Source organism: Pezoporus flaviventris, unplaced genomic scaffold (assembly GCF_033815535.1).
Source record: "Pezoporus flaviventris isolate CSIRO_AGI_PZ_B2104156 unplaced genomic scaffold, CSIRO_AGI_Pfla_v1 ptg000002l, whole genome shotgun sequence".
NCBI classification, from domain to species: domain Eukaryota; kingdom Metazoa; phylum Chordata; class Aves; order Psittaciformes; family Psittacidae; genus Pezoporus; species Pezoporus flaviventris.
The window spans coordinates 74,094,996-74,112,652 of record NW_026892550.1 but is presented as its reverse complement, the minus strand read 5'-3'; the positions used below and the strand labels follow the sequence as shown (position 1 = coordinate 74,112,652).

Genomic DNA, 17,657 nt, shown 5'->3' with positions numbered 1-17,657 from the left:
AGCAACATTTTGAAATACTTCATCAAGTAGAAGCTCAGCAGAGATGACAGGCGGTCTGCAGATGAGAGGAGCACCATGGAGTAGTGCTGCCAGAGATGGGAATCAGGTGTTTATTCCATTTACTTGCCCGTGCTGGTTCTGGAAGGAATGCTTCTGCCTGCACTGGTGGGGTCTTATTTTATGGATGCACAAAGACTCTGCATGACTGTCAGGACAGACCCTAGTCAAATTGTGCTCACCCAAGTGAGTCGGAGACCATGCATTGCTCTTATTCCTGTGCTCTGACTTCTTGGGCTGCTGAACCAAAGATGTGTTGGCGCTGCTGGTCCCTGTGGGGAGAAATCCACAGCCGTGGAGCACCTCCTTTGCTCTTCGGTTGGTGACGGAGCCCCAGCTTGCCAGGACAGATCCCAGCCCAGGCTGGAGTTTGGCAGCTGTCATTTACCTTTGACCATGTGTCCCAAATCATCTGTTCCTTCCACAACTATTGTTCCCTCAAGTGTACTCCCAAAGGATTCATCAGCCTACTGGCTCTGCATTAGCTCGTGAGTGGGACCAGTTTTCCCTAGGAGGTTCCCTGGCTGAACAGACTTCACAGGGCACAACCAATCCCGTTAAATGCCATTTCCTTCCTTGGTTTCATTCCACTACTTGTAGCAGACATTCTCAGACTGTTGAAATAATGCCTGTCTTTGTTCTGATACAAGACCCTTGCATATCCATGCAACACAAAGTCCCCCACCCCCCCCCAAAATTTCATCCTTTGAAATAGATAAAATGCTTTTTGTAAATTGCAATTTACATGGATTTTGATGGAAAGGATGGAGGAATCATACATAGAAAGGAAAAAATCTTTTAAAATGAGAACTGAAGCAAATATAGCTTAGTAGTATACTCATTACAGAATGAACAGCATATTGTATGTGCTGTGTTAGAGGTATGTTATGAATAACAAAAGCACTGGAGCATTTACATATTTGTTTTCAGAAATCCTGGCAGTTGGATTTCACCATTCTGTGCCTCTTTGCCAGAATCACTAAACAGTGGTACATATGGCTTCTGAAGTACCATATGCCATGGAAAACGTTAGCTGATGCCTATACCGCTGCGACACACTATAGTCTTTATTTAGATTTTTTTGCAGTTTTGAACAAAGAATATTAGATCACGCAAAACATTGTGCAAGCAGCATGTAGTAGTACATACAGTAAAACATAATACGCTGTGCCCAAAGAAAAGCAAACTGTAAGGAGGGGAAGCACTGGTGCTATTGTGAATTAGAACGTGCATGTGCCAAGAGATGTATCAAACGCTGTGACATGGGCTTGTATGGCCGAGGCAGGAGATTTTTCCCCAGTGCTTAAAGCAGAGAGTTAGGAGAATGAGCTCTGATTTTGAATCAAGTCCCAGTTCTAAGAGACGCTCCCTGTTCCAGAAAGTACTTTAGGCTTAAATTGAAGTACATGCTTAAAATCCTTTGAGAGTGAAAGGAACACGTGCACGAGTGGTTTTCTCCCTTACAGCAGAAATGGTAATAACTCTGCTCTCTCCCACATAGTTGTCTGAAAATAGTGGCAATGAACAAAGTTGTAATGACTCATGTGAGAAACACCTTGAAAGTAAAATGAAATATGGTTTTGAACACAATCACCACCAAGTCCAACCTGAAATTAAAAATTAAATCAGTCTTGGTTTGAAAAGAGCTTTTTAAATACATTTTTTCCCTATGTATTGACAGCCCTAAAGATTACTGCATTTACATAGGTGATGGGAGGAGAAATGCCAAACCCTGGCAGAAGCCTGATCTTGGGGAATGGCTGAAGGGGAATGTGGCTCTGGGAAAAGAATAACATGGCCACAACTCCCCCCCTCCCATTTTTCCCTCTTCTGACTACTCTGCATAGAGACCATGTCCCTGTGAACACTTAATAAAGCACAGGAGTAGATCAGGTGGGATTACTGGCATGTTTAAGCAAAGATGTAATGTTTGGAGATGGGGGGAAAAGCATCACATCTCTATCTTTCAGTTAGATTCTTGCTCTTAAAGCACACCCAGTCACAGTCTCTGAGGATGGTACATTATGGGATTCACACAGCCTGTGCCCAAAGTGTGTTAGTATGATGCAGCTAGTGTTAAACCATGAGTAGTAGGAAATTGGGGAAACACTTTATAATCTGAAGACATTTAGTAGGTTAAGGCCAACCAACTATCCAGCACAAAGACAAAGCCAGTGCAGAAACAGAAGGTGGATAAGGCTCAATCCCAAATACAGCCAGAGCAGAGCAACTTTGGGAGCAGAAGGCTAAAAGGCCAAGGACTTACGACTGAGCCTACACCACAGATGGACAGGCAGGGAAATGTGGGAAGCCAAAACCACTGCCTATGGGAAAAGTTGTCCTATAAACCTGGGGCAGAGCACAAGGTGGGGTTAGAGATGGGCACCACCATGGTGCAGCATGCTCCTAGGTAGGGAAAGGATGGATGTGGGGCTGTTGTGGGGTGCAGAAAGATGTATGTGGAGGTTTAAAAGCACAGGGAGGTTTAAAAGCAGAGTGGCCCATGGTAGGGGGGTTGAAACTAGATGATCTTAAGGTCCTTTCTAACCCAAACTGTTCTATAATTCTATGATTTAAGATACTGAGGCTGTCATAGAGATTTGTCTATGAGGCAAGGGCTGTATGCTCTTGTGTGTAGGTAGCATTTTACACATTTTATGAACCACTAACTTAAATGAATGGATGTAAACAGAAATAGAAGTAGGAAGGGAAGCTGGAGGAAGGCAGAGGAATGAAGGGAGCTTTCAGTGAGCACCTGTCTAAGGTTGATTCTTGAGTTCACTGAAAACCAGCTACTGGCTCAAGTTCAAACCTCATGAGGTGGTTCTAATTTTATGAAAGTAATAATAGGGGAAGATTAACATCTTTGCATCCATCTCATAGTAAGGTGGTTTAATTCCTTTGTAGGAACAAGGACCTTTACAGGACCTGCAAGTAGAGGAGAATGGAGTGTTTCTCCCTAAAGGAGGGTGGTAGTAGCAGCCCCAAGCAGATGCTTCCTCCCTCCATCTCCGCTCTCCACATCACTCGAAGGAGAGCACAGTGAGTGCCCAGCCTGCTCCTTTTTAGGCTGTGAAACAAGATGTCAAAACCAGCACTGAGCCCACTAAGTCGCGAGCATGGGGTTGTCCAGATTACAGCAGGTAAAGCTTCAGAGGGGAAGGACAACCTGGGTCGGGTGGGCTATTGAGGAGGTCAGTGCAGCTCCTTCCCCTGCACAGGCAGCAGGTCATGCATGAGGTGGCTGGGTGGGGACAGTTGTGGGCTTGGTGCCTGGAAGCAGTGGAGAGGGGGGTGCTACAGACCTGCCCTGCCTCTCTCCTCCGTGGGCTTTAGAAGAACCACACACAGGAAATCTGCATGGGTTTATTTCCCCACACCCCCACCACTACCCCCCCCCCCCCAAAAAAAACACTAAAACAAGGAAAACCTCTGCACAACTCAGAATAGCATCTCAAAGCCCACCCTGGCTGCTTCACTGTTTGGTTTCAAACCCACACTCCAGGATGCCACAAGGTGTGACAGTGACACATTGATGGGTCTCAGCTGCTTTCCAGGCTGTCGTGACATGCAGCCTTCCCATGCTGAAGGTTTTGTCTATCTTATGATCACAAACAGGCAATTTCCTATAGTAGTGTCATTGCCTTCCCTTTCAAAAAGCATCTACCACTGTGGTTTAGAAAGGGGTTAACACTTCCCCTTCCCAAACCTCAACCTGCCAGTACATCTCCCATGAGCTGTAATTATTAAATGACACTTCACAACTTCATCTCCTCTTCTGCTACATCTGCTTGCTGCTCCAGTGTGCAACCTTGCTTGCATCCCAAACATCTAAATGCATTGTTTCCTCTGGTTCTCCCGCCAGCATGGAAAGAAGCCATACTTGAAGGAGGTTTGCCTTTGAGCTGGCAGCAGACAAGTGGGCATTGGGCATTACTGCTGAGACTCTGGCAGGCCGTTTAGCAGAGAACCTTGGCTATTGAATGTCATCCACACCTAGCAGATGTGCCACTGGCTGCCGTGCCAGGTTTCTGACATAATACAGTGTTGCTGGGCACCACAGAGATCAGGAAAAGCCAGAGTAACTTGTGTCTTCAATGCAGCATTCAACCTCTCTCCTCACCCGGGTTGTTAATCGGTGTGTAAATCATACTTGTGGTGTTTTCCCTCACAGCCACTTCCCCTCCCCCATTTAAAAAGGGACTTCTAAAAGAAACAACCCTTTTTTCCTCTGCTTTCAGATCAGGTCCCGTTGGTCCTTCCAGCTCCTCTCTGCCGTCGAGGGTGGGGGTGATCTGGCACAGGGGGTGCAGCTCCCCCGTTTATATGCATAATCTCCAACCGAGTTCTGCTGCAGGAAGGTTCCTGGGACACCAATCTCGCCTCGATTTTCAGCTTTGTCTTTACTCTCCTGCCCTCCACCGGAGGGAAGGAGCATGCACCCTGCAGAGCAGCCACCCCTGGGGCTTCCCAAACTCCTTGGGATCCACCCTCGCCTCCTAATCCTGGTCGTAATCCCGGAAAGCGACATCCGGTGGCAAGTGCGAGTCCCCGGCAGAAGGTGCAAGGCCATCGGCGGGATGCGGACGGGTATTCGGGCAAGCCCTTCTCTCTCATTAGAGGGTCATTAACCCTCTACTTAGTCGGTGGTGGGGGCAGGAGGGGGCTCAGGAAGGAGCGGAGCTGACTGTATCTCCCCGGTCCTGGCTGCTGCCTCTCCTTGCTATTCGGCTTCGTGCAGGATCCGCTGCCGTGTAGCTACAACCCCCCACAGCTGCTTTTTATTCCTGCAGACAAGGAGGGAGTGTGTTCCCCGCCCCAGAGGACAGGTACCCCAAAAAAAGTCTCTGGGAGCTAGCCCTGCTCCCTCCGTCTTCCAGTGCGATGCCAGGGCTGCTGCCAGCGTCGGGAGGCTTTGGGATGTGTCGTTCAAGTCCGGGTGGAGGGCTGGGGGTAAGGGGGTGATGTTCTTTCATCCTAGCTGGCTGAAAGTCAAGTTCAGCGCAGTGTGGCTGGGCGGCTTGGATGCTCTTGGGGGGATCGATATCGGGGGGTATAATTTCAAATAAGTAATGCTGTGGCTGCATGAGATCAAGCACCGATGCAGGAGTGGAATGCGGATTGCTCTGCTGCTCTTCCCAGTTGGCTTTAGGGTTTTTTTTTTCCCTCCCCTCAGCCTCTTTATCTTTCAATTGAAAACCAATTAAAGGTTTCCATAAATCTGTTAGCATCCCTTTTTAAGTGGGGCCCTCTGATGCCTGCTGTATTGCCCTTCAGATGCCTCTTCCTTTTTTTGTTTTACGATTGTTGTATCAATATAATGCTTCCTTTCTTTCTCTGTCTCTATAGATACAGATATACAAGGCAAACTAAAGGTTTCGGCTGCTATTCAGCGTCTCCTCATTTGTCCCAGAGCTGTAACAGTGGTGCCCTTTCTCTTCTGGCTGCTTTTCCCTGCTTCTGGAGCAGCAGTTATGGGAGAAGCAGATGGCTACTGATTGGGTGAGCTTTGTGGCTTTAATACTGAATACTTTATGGAAAAGGATTTTATCATGCTTGGTTGACCAGAGGAACAACGGGATGAGATTTATGACTAGAGAAAATAAATCTTTTTAAGTTTTAGGCTCCTTCACACACCCCACGCCAAGTTGCTATAGCAGAGCCGGAGCTGAAATCCTCTGCATCTTTCTTTTTACCTCCCTCCTTCCCTCCCCCTCTATCTGTCCTTTCACTGCTCTCCCACCCGCTCCGCCAGGCTTTAGCAAACTTCTGCAAACCTGGGGGACTGTCGCTCACTGCAGATGCCTTCACAGCCCTGCAAGCTCCATGGGGAGAGAAAAGTCCATCCCCAGATGTGGATCATCCACCTGATGGGAATATGCTGGGCAAATCAGCTCCTGCCAAGGCCTGGCCACATGTAACCTGGGATGCAACCACCCAGGATCGTGACTGGGAGTTCTGAGTGACATCATCATAGATGGGACAACACGGAGGCCGTGTGGCCACCAAGAGGTGCCCAGGTTGGGCTGCTCACTGCAGAGCCTGGATCTCCCTCAGGGAGGGAGTTGAGCACTGCCCGACTTCACTGCACCCTCCACGGGGCAGCCCTGTGTGTCTGTCCCCGGTCACTTCTGTAGAGCCACACCTCCATGACATTGACACCGAAGCTGGAGGGTGACTAAGGACCATGCAGTGGGTTGGGCTCCAGCCCCAACATTGGACACTGGTGGTGGCACACAGGGACAAAAGGCAAAGGGTGTACAGGAGGTAGAAGTAGATTTCAGCCCTACAGGAGTTCCCCACTTCTATTTCTCCCCTTACAACCCATAGTATCTTCTGCCAGGTTGTTTTTAAAGGCATTTTAAGATGAAGCTAGGTGAAAACTTTCCAGGTTTTAAATCTCAGTGGCTACTATCAGGTCAAGTGAGGAGAAAAAACTTGTTGAGCAAATTGATTTTTGAGATACAAAGTCAGATTTGGGGCTATACATTAACTACTGGACTAACCACCCTGTATTATATTCAGTGGTCTGTTTTCTGGTCTGTGGTAAAAAAGTTCTTTGACCTTTGGGGAATATACAAATTAATATTTCTACCTAGTCTCTGTGCTTGCTCAGAAAAGTGCAGGGGAAACTCAAGCACCATCAGGGGCTTAAGAAATAGCAGAGGTGCTTATGGCATTTCTGAGTCGGGATAACACGGGTGGAGAAGAGATGGATGCTCAGACCCACTGGGGCTGCCTGAGCCTCTGGGGGAAGCAGGAGTGTTTGCTCCATTTTGGGGCAACCCACAGCCAGTGCTTGGCAAAAAGGGCTTTATGGTTTTATGGTGGTGGCTTGACCTGGGAGTCCAGCATCAGTGAGATGTAGCTGAAGGGTTGATGGAAATAGGAAGGGGCAGGGACAGAAGGATGTTTAGGAACTGAGCTGGAAATAAGGTAGGACAGGCAGTGCCTGCTTGTCCCAGCCATGGCTAGGGCCTGCTGGTGGGAAAACATCTTGCTGGTTGTGTGGCGGAGGAGTCCTAGCTGAGTCCCCATGCTTGCTGTTCCAGAAGGAGAAAATCCTGCTTCTCCATGCCAAGGTTTGGGGTTCTGCAGCATGGCGGTGGTGCTGTGGACACCCAGGCACAGGACTGCCCAGTAACAGTTAAATGCAGTTAAATTTGTCATTCAGCTGAGGCCCCAGTTTATTTCCACTACAGAGGCCTAGCTGCCTGTCGGTCTCAGGGGAGGGGAACCATTCTGCCTGCATTTCTTCAGACACCGGGGAAGCTTGCGGCTCCACATTTCCTGTTGCTTTTCCATTCTCTTCGGTGTGCTCCCCCTGAGGACCACGGACTAGCCCTGCCCATGGCAGCAGCAGGCAGACAGGGGTGCAGGGCAGCTTTGCACATACATCCCTTCATCCATTCTTCTTCCCTGTGGTCCTCGACATCCCCTGGACAATCATGGCTGGGCTTGTGCGCTCCTGGTAACTTGGTGTTTCCTCAGCTATTTTATTTCACAGATGACTTTAGGGTAGTCACCTGCAAGCTGACTCTAAGGTGTGTCTATGTGTCCTCAGAGGAGTAGCTATACATCTGCAGGCCTGGTTGCATGTCAAAACTTTGAGGCGGCTTTTCCCAAGGGATGCAGGCATCTTTCTGAGCCTCACCTCACTCCTTTCCCCTTCACCTTGCTGGGTGAAATCCAGGCACAAAGGACGAGGCTCAGGGAGGGTGTCCTAGCATCCTCAGGGAGACAGATCCACTATCCATCCACATAGTAGTTCATCGCAGTACAAACTGGTGCTTCCCTCGGAGAGCTGAAGCGATCCTGGTGACTGATCATCACTACCCCACCGGCCCATGGGGTGCCAGCCACCCTGCCCCTCTAGGTAGGGGCAGACCCTGGGGCTGTACACCCAACAGCCCTGAGAGTCTGTAGGACCGGCGTTTGCCTGCCTGGCCCGATCTGAGCACAGTTTTGGTCCTGCCCTCGCCGCTGCCGGGGACTCTCCTTCCCAGAGAGCCGGTTGTCGATGGGCGCCGTCGGGGAAATCGGGGGGTGGGGGGAGGTCGCCGCTGTGCTTGTGGGGGGCTTGAAGCCGTGGGGAACGGCGTGGGGCGGCTGGAGCTCCTGAGCCCAGGTCTCAGCTCTCCGCAGGAGATTTATACATAACACGAGGATATATAACGAGATATTCCTCGTGTTGTTTAGGGCGGCGGCAGGCAGTCTGCGTACGGCCCCTGCGGGGTAACCAGAGGCCTCGCCGGGCCGTGGGTCCTCCGTTCCACCCCCAAAATTCCGGTGCTGTCGCTCGGTGAGCCGGGGGAGAGGCTGCCTCCCCGAGCCGCCCGTACTTCACGGTGGCTTTTCTGCGCCGCGGGCACCGGGACCAGGCTCTGCCGGGGTCGGTCAGGGTTGAGGTGGGCGCTTCGCGGCCGTGGCGCCTGGAAGCGTAAAATACCGAGGAAAGAGTCTGCAAACATCAAAGTGTCGTTCTGCGAGGCTGGGGCGACGCTGCTGCCGGAGGTTGGCTCGTACGGCGGCATCAGAGGCTGAAGAAATGCTCGGAAACGCCGCTACGGTCCTTTCCGGTACCGGGGAATTTCGGTTGTGGAGATAATACCGAAGCGATTTCGAGGTAGTTTATGTACCGTGGTGTCCCTTAAAATTCTCACGAATAAAAATAATGCGTAGGTTTTCTTTCCTTCCCCCGCCCCCCCCCCCCATTAATGACAGTCATTCGGACAATTTCTGTCACACAGCGAGCGCTGCAGCATTATAAAAAATATATACGGGATGGGGGGGACGACACCCAAACCAAGCCAACAAACAAACAAACAAACAAAAAACCCACACACACACACAAAAAGGGGGGGAAGAAACTTTTGAGCAGGAATTAAGATCCAAATTTTTACAGACTCCCATCTTCTTAATGTTATTACAATCCCCGCTTTTAGCAGACGCTGTGTTTTGTCGAATTAATAAGATAAATGTTGAAAGCATATTATATGCAGCCTTTAATCCTAATGCAAGGAAAATCATAATTATGTAGAGGATAAGTGAATTTGAAAGCCAAACATCAGCCTATTCCCTGATTGCAAACGTTGTTCGCCTCTGGAAAACGCTTTGTCTCTTTTGTTTAGTTTGGAGGGAGGTGTGTTAAATTCTATTTTTAATATTATTTTTTTAGCCTGTTTGGTTTTTTCTGTGTGTGTGTGTGTGTGTGTGTGTGTGTGAAAAGACGGAGACGAGGGAGCAACCGGTGAACTCTCCTCCGCTCCGTGAAACCCTCTTTTTGGCACGGAGCATCCGCCGCTTACCGAACCTGCGTGCGTGGCCGCGGGCACCAGAGCCCCGCGAGTGCGGGTAGTGCGAGCCCCGTACCCCGTGAAGGGGGAGCTCTGCCGTAATTGGGGCCGCCCCGTCGGCGGCTCTCCCTGCTCCGCACCACCGGGACTGCCACTCCCGCCACCTGCACGTCGGGCCTCGGCCGGGCGCCTTCCCTTGAGGTGCAAGGGCATCCCCGCCTGCCTTCACCACGGAGAGGAAGGATCTTATTCGTGTATTTGAGAACTCGCCCGGCAGGTGACGGACGGGACAGAGCGGGGGAGGCGACCGCCGGGAACCTGGTGCCGGGCAGAGCCGTCGTCGGACTCCTCCCGGCTCCCCGCCCCGCACTCACTGCTGGGCCGGAGCGGCGGCCCCCAAACCCGCACGCTGCCAGGGGTAACGCGGAGCGTGTGTATGGGTGCTCCCCGGTGTGTCCCTCCACTATTCCCCTTTCCGTAGGTACCCGGTGTCCAGGTGAGGGGCTGGCGGCGGGCAGGCAGTGAGCGGGCAGCCCCCGAAGGGGTTAAAGGGAGGGGACGTGGGCTGTCACGCGTCATTGGGCAGATTATGTGCAGCAAACAAAAAGTGTGTGTCTGTGTGCCAGTCACTCACTGCATCGGGTCCATCTGCACCGCTCGCCTCCCCGGCCACCTCCCCTCCCCGCCTCGCCCCCGCCGCCGCCCCGGCCATGGAGCTGCTCTGATACAATAGCGCCGGGAGGCAGCGGGGGCCGCAGCCCGGCTTTGTGCCACTTGTCGGGCGAGGATTATATTCCCTCTCTCCCCGGTGAGTACCCGCGGAGGGGCCCCAGCGCGCGGCCGGGGAACAGCGGCGGCACCAGCGGAGGGAACAATGCCGTGAGGCGGCGGCCCTGCCCGGGACGCGGCTGCCGTGCCCGGGACGCTGTGCCCAGCCGCGGAAGATACGGGGAGCGGCCCCGGCCCCACCCGGCCCTGACAAAGGGCGGCCGCGGGGAGACCGAGGAGATGCGGCACCGAGGGGAGCCGAGCGGGGCCCGGCGAGGGTGGGTGGAAAGTTTGGCGGGGGCAGCTCGCGGCCGCTTGTTTCGTTTGGCGAAATAATCCCTTCGGGGGAGGGATGCGCCGGCCACCGCCGGACCGAGGAGGGCGACAGGGGGGAGGCGAAAAGGCCCTCCCCGCAGGGCCCGTTACCGGGGGAGTGGGGGGTGCGAGAGCCTCGGCCGGGAGACGAAGTTTCAGGGGAGGATACCCTGTTTTCTCCCGAAAGCGGGGGAGAGCAGCGGCTCGCCGGGGCTGTGCTCGGTGCGAGCGGCTCCGGATGTTAAATAGGCGCACGAAGAAAGCTTATTTATTCCCGAGCGAAACCGAACTAAACGATTTCAGTGGCAGATGGGGTGGGGGGGAATCAGCCTGTCACTAACCGAGTCGGGAAGGGCGAGGGCTCTTTCCCCGGCCTCGGCCCCTCGGAGCCTGGCAGCCGCCGTCTTGCTGCCCGCTCCCTGCCCGCATCCTGCCAACATCCTTCCCGCCTCGCCCTCGCCCGCATCCGTCCCCTCGTACAGCTCGGGAGCCGGGGCTCACCCTCCTCCATAAATAAGCGTGTCGAGGTAAAAAATAATTACCTCTGCTTGCTGCTTTTAATTAAAGTCTCGGAGGGAAAGTGCTGGATTATGGTAATGAGCAGACATACGTTCCCTCTTGTCGAGCGGAGCGCGAGGTAAACTGACATGCAATCAGCGACAATGACAAGCCACTTGAAACCCATTCGCTCTGCTCCTCTCACAGCCCAGAGCCCGGCCCTACTCCTCTCGCAGGGCACCTGAGGTGGGGGTAGGGGGACACCGGCCAGTCGTAGCCGCTGCCCCTTTTTGTTCGGCTCTGCCCGTGGCCGGATCCCCCTGCTCTTGCCCGGTTGCTGCCCGAAGCCGGCTCCCGCCACGCTCGGTGATAAATAAATCATCGCGGCAGCTTCCCTGCTCCTCGCCGCCTTCATTTATTTTTTCCAGACCTGTGAAAGTGCTCGCCTACCTTTTCTTGTTTTTCTCGGTTTGTATTTTTTTTTGTTTTTTTTTTTTTTGTTTATTTGTTGGTTTGGTTTGGTTTGATTTATTATATATATATATTTAAATTTTGTGTCTCGGCCGCGCCGTAACGCGTCGGCTCTGCCCCTCTCTCCGCCCACAGGGATGGAGGACGCCGGCGTCCAGAGGGGAATATGGGACGGGGACGCCAAGACGGTCCAGCAGTGCTTGACTGACATTTTCACCAGCGTTTACACCACCTGCGACATCCCGGAAAATGCCATTTTCGGCCCCTGCGTCCTGAGCCACACATCGCTATACGACAGCATTGCCTTCATCGCCCTGAAGTCCACTGACAAGCGCACCGTCCCCTACATATTCCGGGTAAGACCCGCACATCTCCCGGGCCAAGCTGCTTGCCCCACACGCGGCAACAGGCCCCTGCCGCCGCTCGCCCCGACGGCTGGTCCCCGGGCGCATCCTCACCGCAGGGAGCAGCCGGGAGGGATCATCCGCCGCCGGGATGCTCTCCCTGCCTCTCACTGCCGGCTGCCGGGCCCCATCCCCTCGGTCGGTTCCTCCATCCGTCCGTGCGCGTTGATGAAAACGGGGTTTGTAGGTGGACACGTCGGCGGCAAACGGCTCGTCGGAGGGGCTGATGTGGCTGCGGCTGGTGCAGTCGGCGCGGGAGCGGGAGGAGCAGAACCTGGAGGCCTATATCAAGAGCGGGCAGCTCTTCTACCGATCTCTGCGCCGCATCGCCAAGGACGAGGAGCTGCTGGTGTGGTACGGCAAAGAGCTCACCGAGCTGCTTCTGCTCAGCCCCGCACGGGCTCCTGCCCGCAGCAACGGTGGGTGCCCCAAAACCCCTTCCCATGGCCGGGGGGAGGCCGGGCCGAGATCCCCGCCCGGGGTGATGGGAAGGGGGGCCGCCATCGGTATCCCTTCTTCCCCTCCTCTTTCCTGTAATCCCCTGGGATGCCTGGTCGCCGTTCCCGGCTGACGGTGCTCCCGTTTCTCTCTCTGTGCCCTGTGTCCGGCTGCAGGCTCGCCGCCTTTCGCCTGCCCCGAGTGCAACCAGCGCTTCCAGTTCGAGCTGCCCTTCGCCGCTCATCTCCGGTTCCGCTGCCCCAAGAGGCTGCATGGCCCAGATACCACTAGCCCCGCCGCCGAGGGTCCCGGCAGCAAGGACAGCACCGGCAAGGAGCAGGAGGCCGGCAAGTACTGCAAGCCCGGCGGGCCGCTCCACCACCCCTTCCCCGGAGCAGACGGCGGCGGGGCCGCCGCCAGCACCAAGCCCTCCACGGACTTCCACAACCTGGCGCGGGAGCTGGAGAACTCCCGCAGCGGCCACGGCGGGTCCCCGGGGAGGCCGGCGCCCCCCGAGGGCGGCCCCGAGACAGCGGCCGGGAAAGGCAAGCGACGATACCCCGAAGAGGAGGAGCGGGGCTCCGGGACAGCCGCGCGGGGCCGCTTCCCGGCGGAGCGGCCCGGGCTGCCGTCGGCGCCCAAGGAGGAGCCCGTGTGCGCCCCGCAGCAGCAGTACCGCGCCGCCGGCTCCTACTGCGGCTTGGAGGAGGGCGGCCGCCTCTTCGCGCCGCCCAGCCCGGAGACGGGGGAGGCCAAGCGCAGCGCCTTCGTGGAGGTGAAGAAAGCAGCCCGCGGCCCCGAGCCCGACGGCGGCAGCGCCGAGGAGGGCCAGGAGCGCGCTTCCCCCGTTGCACCGGGTGCAGGTGGCAGCGATCCGGGGCTATGTCCCCGCAGCGGCCCCGGGGTCCCGCTGTCCGCCCGTCTAGAAGGGGGCAGCCCGGCCCGGAGCAGCGCCTTCACCACCGTCACGCAGCTCGGGGGGACCGGCCCCGGCGGTGGGGCGGAGGAGCGAAAGAGCGCCTTCTCACAGCCCGCCCGCTCCTTCCCGCACGTCCCGCCGCTAGTGCTGGGCCAGAAGCTGGGCGGGCTGGGGGAGCCCTGCCCCGACGGCGCCGCCGCTCCCACCCGCCTCTATGCTGCTGAGGCGCTAGCCGTCAAGCTGCCGGGTGGCGGAGAGGCAGCGGGAGGAGGTGGCGGCGGCGGGGGTGGAGGCGGCGGAGGGGGGCTGCCCAAACAGAGCCCCTTCCTCTACACCACCGCCTTCTGGCCCAAAAGCTCGGCGGCTGCGGCGGTGGCTGCGGCGGCGGCAGGGCCGCTGCAGCTGCAGCTGCCGTCGGCGCTGACGCTGCTGCCGCCGTCGTTCACGTCGCTGTGCCTGCCGGCCCAGAACTGGTGCGCCAAGTGCAACGCGTCCTTCCGCATGACCTCGGACCTGGTGTACCACATGCGTTCCCACCACAAGAAGGAGTATGCGCTGGAGCCCCTAGTCAAGCGGCGCCGCGAGGAGAAGCTCAAGTGCCCCATCTGCAATGAGTCCTTCCGCGAGCGGCACCACCTCTCCCGCCACATGACATCCCACAACTAGCGGGAACACTCCCCCCCAGCCACACTCCAACAACACCCCGCACACCCGGGGACCCCACGGCCGGCCCCCGCGGTGGGCAGTGGTCGCCCGGCGCTTTCTTCCCTTTCCTTTCGATGCACGCATTTTCACTTTGTGGGGAGGGATAGGGAGGGCAGCAGGGAAGAAGAGGAGAAGAAGGAAAAAAGGAGAAAAAAAATGAAAACAAAAGGAAAACAAAAAGGAAAAAGAAAGGGAAGAAAAAAGAAGAATGGAAAAGAAGAAAAAATAGAAGAAAAAAGAATACAAGAAAAAAAATTTAAAAAACGACTGGAAAAGAAAGAAAAGTAGAAAAAATAAAGAAAAAAGGAAAAAGAAAAAAGAAAGGAAAAAATTGAGGAAAAAAGGGAAAAAAGAGGTTGGGGAAGCAAGGAAAAAATATGGGAAAAAAGGAAAAAACAAAGACTTTAAAAATACATTTTAAAAAATGTCATATATTGCAACATATTGATGCATTTGTCATACGTTTCTACTTAAATTATTAAGCACTTATGGTTTAGATGTAATAATAATTCTATGTCAGGGTAAATTTTTATTTTCGATATTCCTACAGAGTGTCACTTGGTGCCCGTGAAATGAAGTCTCGGTAGTTCCGTGTTACCTTCCCTTTAATGTTCGGAGTTGTGTTGGGGTTTTGTTGTTGTTGTTGTTTTGGGTTTTGGTTTGTGTTTTGTTTTGTTTTGTTTTTTCTCTCCGTCCCCCCCCCGAAAAGATTTATTAAACTTTATAGTTTATCTGGGTATGTTGGATGCTTTGACAATAAATGACTTTATTTTCTTCAAAGCACCTGGACTTTAATCAATGCAGTGGGGAACAGGGCCCCCAGCCAGGCTGCAAGGAAAAGGAGAGACCCCTTCCCCTTTCCCTTCCCCTTCTGTTTCCCCTTCTCCTTCCCCTTCCCCTTTTCCTCCCCCCTTCCCTTCCCCTTCCCTTTCTCCTTCCCCTTCCCTTTCTCCTTCCCCTTCCCTTTCTCCTTCCCCTTCCCTTTCTCCTTCCCCTTCCCTTCCCTTCCCTTCCCTCTTTCCCTTTTTTTCCTTTGGGGTGACAGGGCCCAGGGGAGCACCAGCCTGGGGTGTCCTGGGACAAGGAGTGCTGGGAGGGGCCGGGGAGTGGGTCCCCCTGCCCTAGTGCGTTACTGGGGTGATGAGACAGGAACACGTGGGAGGGCTCAGTATCCTCCCTGGGAATGGGGGGACAGTTTGGTCCTATGGCAGGAGCTGCAGCAGGTGCATTTTGTGTCAGAGCCACGTAATTTTGGGTACAAGGGAGAGCATCAGCTGATGCAGCAGCTTGGTGATGTGTTGAAACCCAATGTCCACAGGCCGGCTGGCAACACTGCTGAGGGCCAGCCATCACAGGGATGATGTTATGTGTGGCCCAGAAGTCAGGCTGCAAAGCAGGAGGTGAGTCAGGCAGGAGCCCAGGGAAGAGCCTGGGAGCCCCACAGTGCTGTGCAGATGGGGCTCAGGGTGCCACCAGCATCTCCTGCCGTGTGTTCGGGGGTTTGCCATCCAGACCTGCTGCAAAGATTTAACAAATCTGGGGGAAGTTGGCTGCAGCTTCGGAGAGGATGCAGGTAAAACCTCTGTGTATTTTGAGCCTTATTGCTTCTTCCTGAAGAGAGCTGATGCTTACAACTGGCTCCGACCCTTCATTTAATCAGAAGAGCACAGGTCGGTCCCTGATACGGTGATATGCAACCGAGATCACTGCCTGGGGGGTTTCCCCACACAACACAGCTTCCTTTAGCTGCTGTTTGCTCCATCAGCCCTTGAAGGCCACAATCTGCCTGGCCCCAAGACTGTGCGAATCACTAACACACCACACCCCCCCCAGCTCGAGGTGCTAACACTGCACCCCCTGACAGCCACCCACTGAAGTGGGCATCACGCGCGGCTCCACGTGCCCGCAGTTAATTGCGGGAAGAGGCCCTTAATTACTCCCCAGGGACCTTCCCTTAAAGGCGGTAACAGCGCGGTGGGTCGGCGCTGTTGGAAGGCGGTGTTTGGCGGAGGTTCCCGTCGTAGCTACTCCGGTGTGCCCGAGGCCGGGCGGGGACAAGGAACGCCGGCGGCAGGTTATCGGGGGGGCACTGCCACCTAGCGAGCACGGCGGGTTCGGCGGCCGAGCTGCATTCTCCCGCCGGGTTTGTCCGCGCTATGAGGGCTCCAGGGTCCCAGCTCGGGGCCGCCGTCGACAATCGGAGGGGCCCGGGACACAGCAGAGAGAGGGAGCGACGGGGGATGCGCTTCCCGGCGGCGTGCGCTCACTCGGATTTTGGGGTCTTTGTTGCTGCACCCCCTCTGGCTTCTTGATAGGCGGGCAAAGAGCTTCCCTTGGGCTTGACCGCACCAGGTCCTTTGCCCTCCAAAGCCATGGTGACTTTCCCTGGGATCAGAGTGAGTACCACTGTCCAAACCCTACTCTCTTATATTAACAGCAGTGCTGCATGTGGGATAAGAAGGAAGGGAATCTCACTACTGCTTTTTATTCCTGACTGTGGGCTGATGCTGTGCTGCACCTCTGTACAGTGCAGGGGCCAGCTGGGCTGCAGCACCAGCCGGGTTTCTTTGGCACGGGATTCTGTCCAAGCAACACAGGCCAGAAAAGACAGCACCAAGGCACAGTCCAGGCATTTCTTTAAGGACAGAGCTGCACCTGTGAGCCCGCACCAGAACACTGGTGCATGTGGCTACAAAACCCACCCTGCAAGGTGTGTCTTCAATGTGCTGCAGAGAAGTGAGGCACCTGAGGAGTGAGGAAGGGCAGCCTTTGGCCTCAGCCTGCCCCAGTGCTGTCAGGGGAGCACAGTTCCTGCTGCCTGCAGTGCTCAAGGTAAGACTGCTCTGTGGCCAGGCATGCTGCAAATAGAGGTAATTCTAACAAATTGACGTATTAGCGCTGTTACTAGGGTGCAGTGGGCAGGCTTGTGTCTGCAGTACTATTTGAAAGCTGCTCTGAATTGTGTGTATTCTGTGTCACTGATGGGCATGGGCAAAACTGTGGTTTGGGTTGTTTTGTCTGGTGTTAATGCAAGCAGCAGCAAGCAGCAGCCCCACAGCTCCTGAACCTGCAGCCTAAAGCCAAAAGCAGCTGCCTGCCCCAGGGCCTGATTCTGCCCCTGCCAAAACTAGTGGGAGTCTGGAATAGCTGTGGCATAGCACCTGTGGGGTCAGACACAGGTGACTGAACCCCTGGCTGCACGGACACAGGCAGAGCAGAGCTGCTTTCACTGCATTTTGATATTGAGGTCGGGGTCAGCCCCCTTCCAGCTGCACTGCAGCCTACAGAGGTTGCCCAAAAATCTCTCAGATGAGTTTTTAGCTGAGCATGAAGATACCAAGCAGCATGATGCAGGAATGGAAAGCTGGTGCCTGGTCAGGGACACCATTTCCTGGGGTTGTTCCTGAAGAGGCTGGGCCCCTCTTTTCAAAGTGTGTATTAGTAGTTAACCTGCCGTTGGGCAGACTGCTAAAACTGAAAAAAAAACCCAAACCCACCAAACAACAACAACCCAAAAAAATCCCCAAAACAAACAAAAAACCCCACCACCAACAAAACCAAAACAAACCACCAAAACCAAACCAGCTATTAATATTTCATTCTAATACCTAGCTCTGCAAAGTGAATTATTCAGCTGTGGATAGCTAAGAAAGGACTGAAATAGGTTGTTTGTTTTGAAAACAATGAGCTTAGAGAGATGCAGGGAAGAAAGCATTCCCTGTGAGGGTGGTGAGGCCCTGGCACAGATTGCCCAGAGAAGCTGTGGCTGCCCCATCCCTGGCAGTG

At 54.6% G+C, this 17,657-nt stretch overlaps 1 protein-coding gene and 1 long non-coding RNA gene across 2 annotated transcripts; both read left to right on the top strand.

The window, feature by feature from the left end:
- The first annotated feature begins 4,308 nt into the window (after window positions 1-4,308).
- LOC133275789 (uncharacterized) lies at window positions 4,309-5,681 on the top strand. The gene is made up of 2 exons (XR_009745687.1): window positions 4,309-4,886; window positions 5,407-5,681. It is a non-coding gene; the product is annotated as an uncharacterized LOC133275789 (long non-coding RNA).
- Window positions 5,682-9,288: 3,607 nt separating this feature from the next.
- PRDM8 (PR/SET domain 8) lies at window positions 9,289-14,033 on the top strand. Its single transcript, XM_061443854.1, has 4 exons — window positions 9,289-10,161; window positions 11,541-11,761; window positions 11,997-12,228; window positions 12,424-14,033. The coding sequence occupies exons 2-4, from the start codon at window positions 11,543-11,545 to the stop codon at window positions 13,830-13,832; spliced, it is 1,860 nt and encodes a 619-aa protein (XP_061299838.1). The 5' UTR covers window positions 9,289-10,161; window positions 11,541-11,542; the 3' UTR covers window positions 13,833-14,033.
- Window positions 14,034-17,657: the final 3,624 nt, after the last annotated feature.

Excerpts from the sequence above, each read along its gene's own strand:
- PRDM8 (XM_061443854.1), top strand. The coding sequence starts at position 11,543 with ATGGAGGACGCCGGCGTCCAGAGGGGAATATGGGACGGGGACGCCAAG. Across the intron at positions 11,762-11,996 it reads CCGTCCCCTACATATTCCGG|GTGGACACGTCGGCGGCAAA; the intron begins GTAAGACCCGCA and ends CGGGGTTTGTAG. Across the intron at positions 12,229-12,423 it reads GGCTCCTGCCCGCAGCAACG|GCTCGCCGCCTTTCGCCTGC; the intron begins GTGGGTGCCCCA and ends GTCCGGCTGCAG.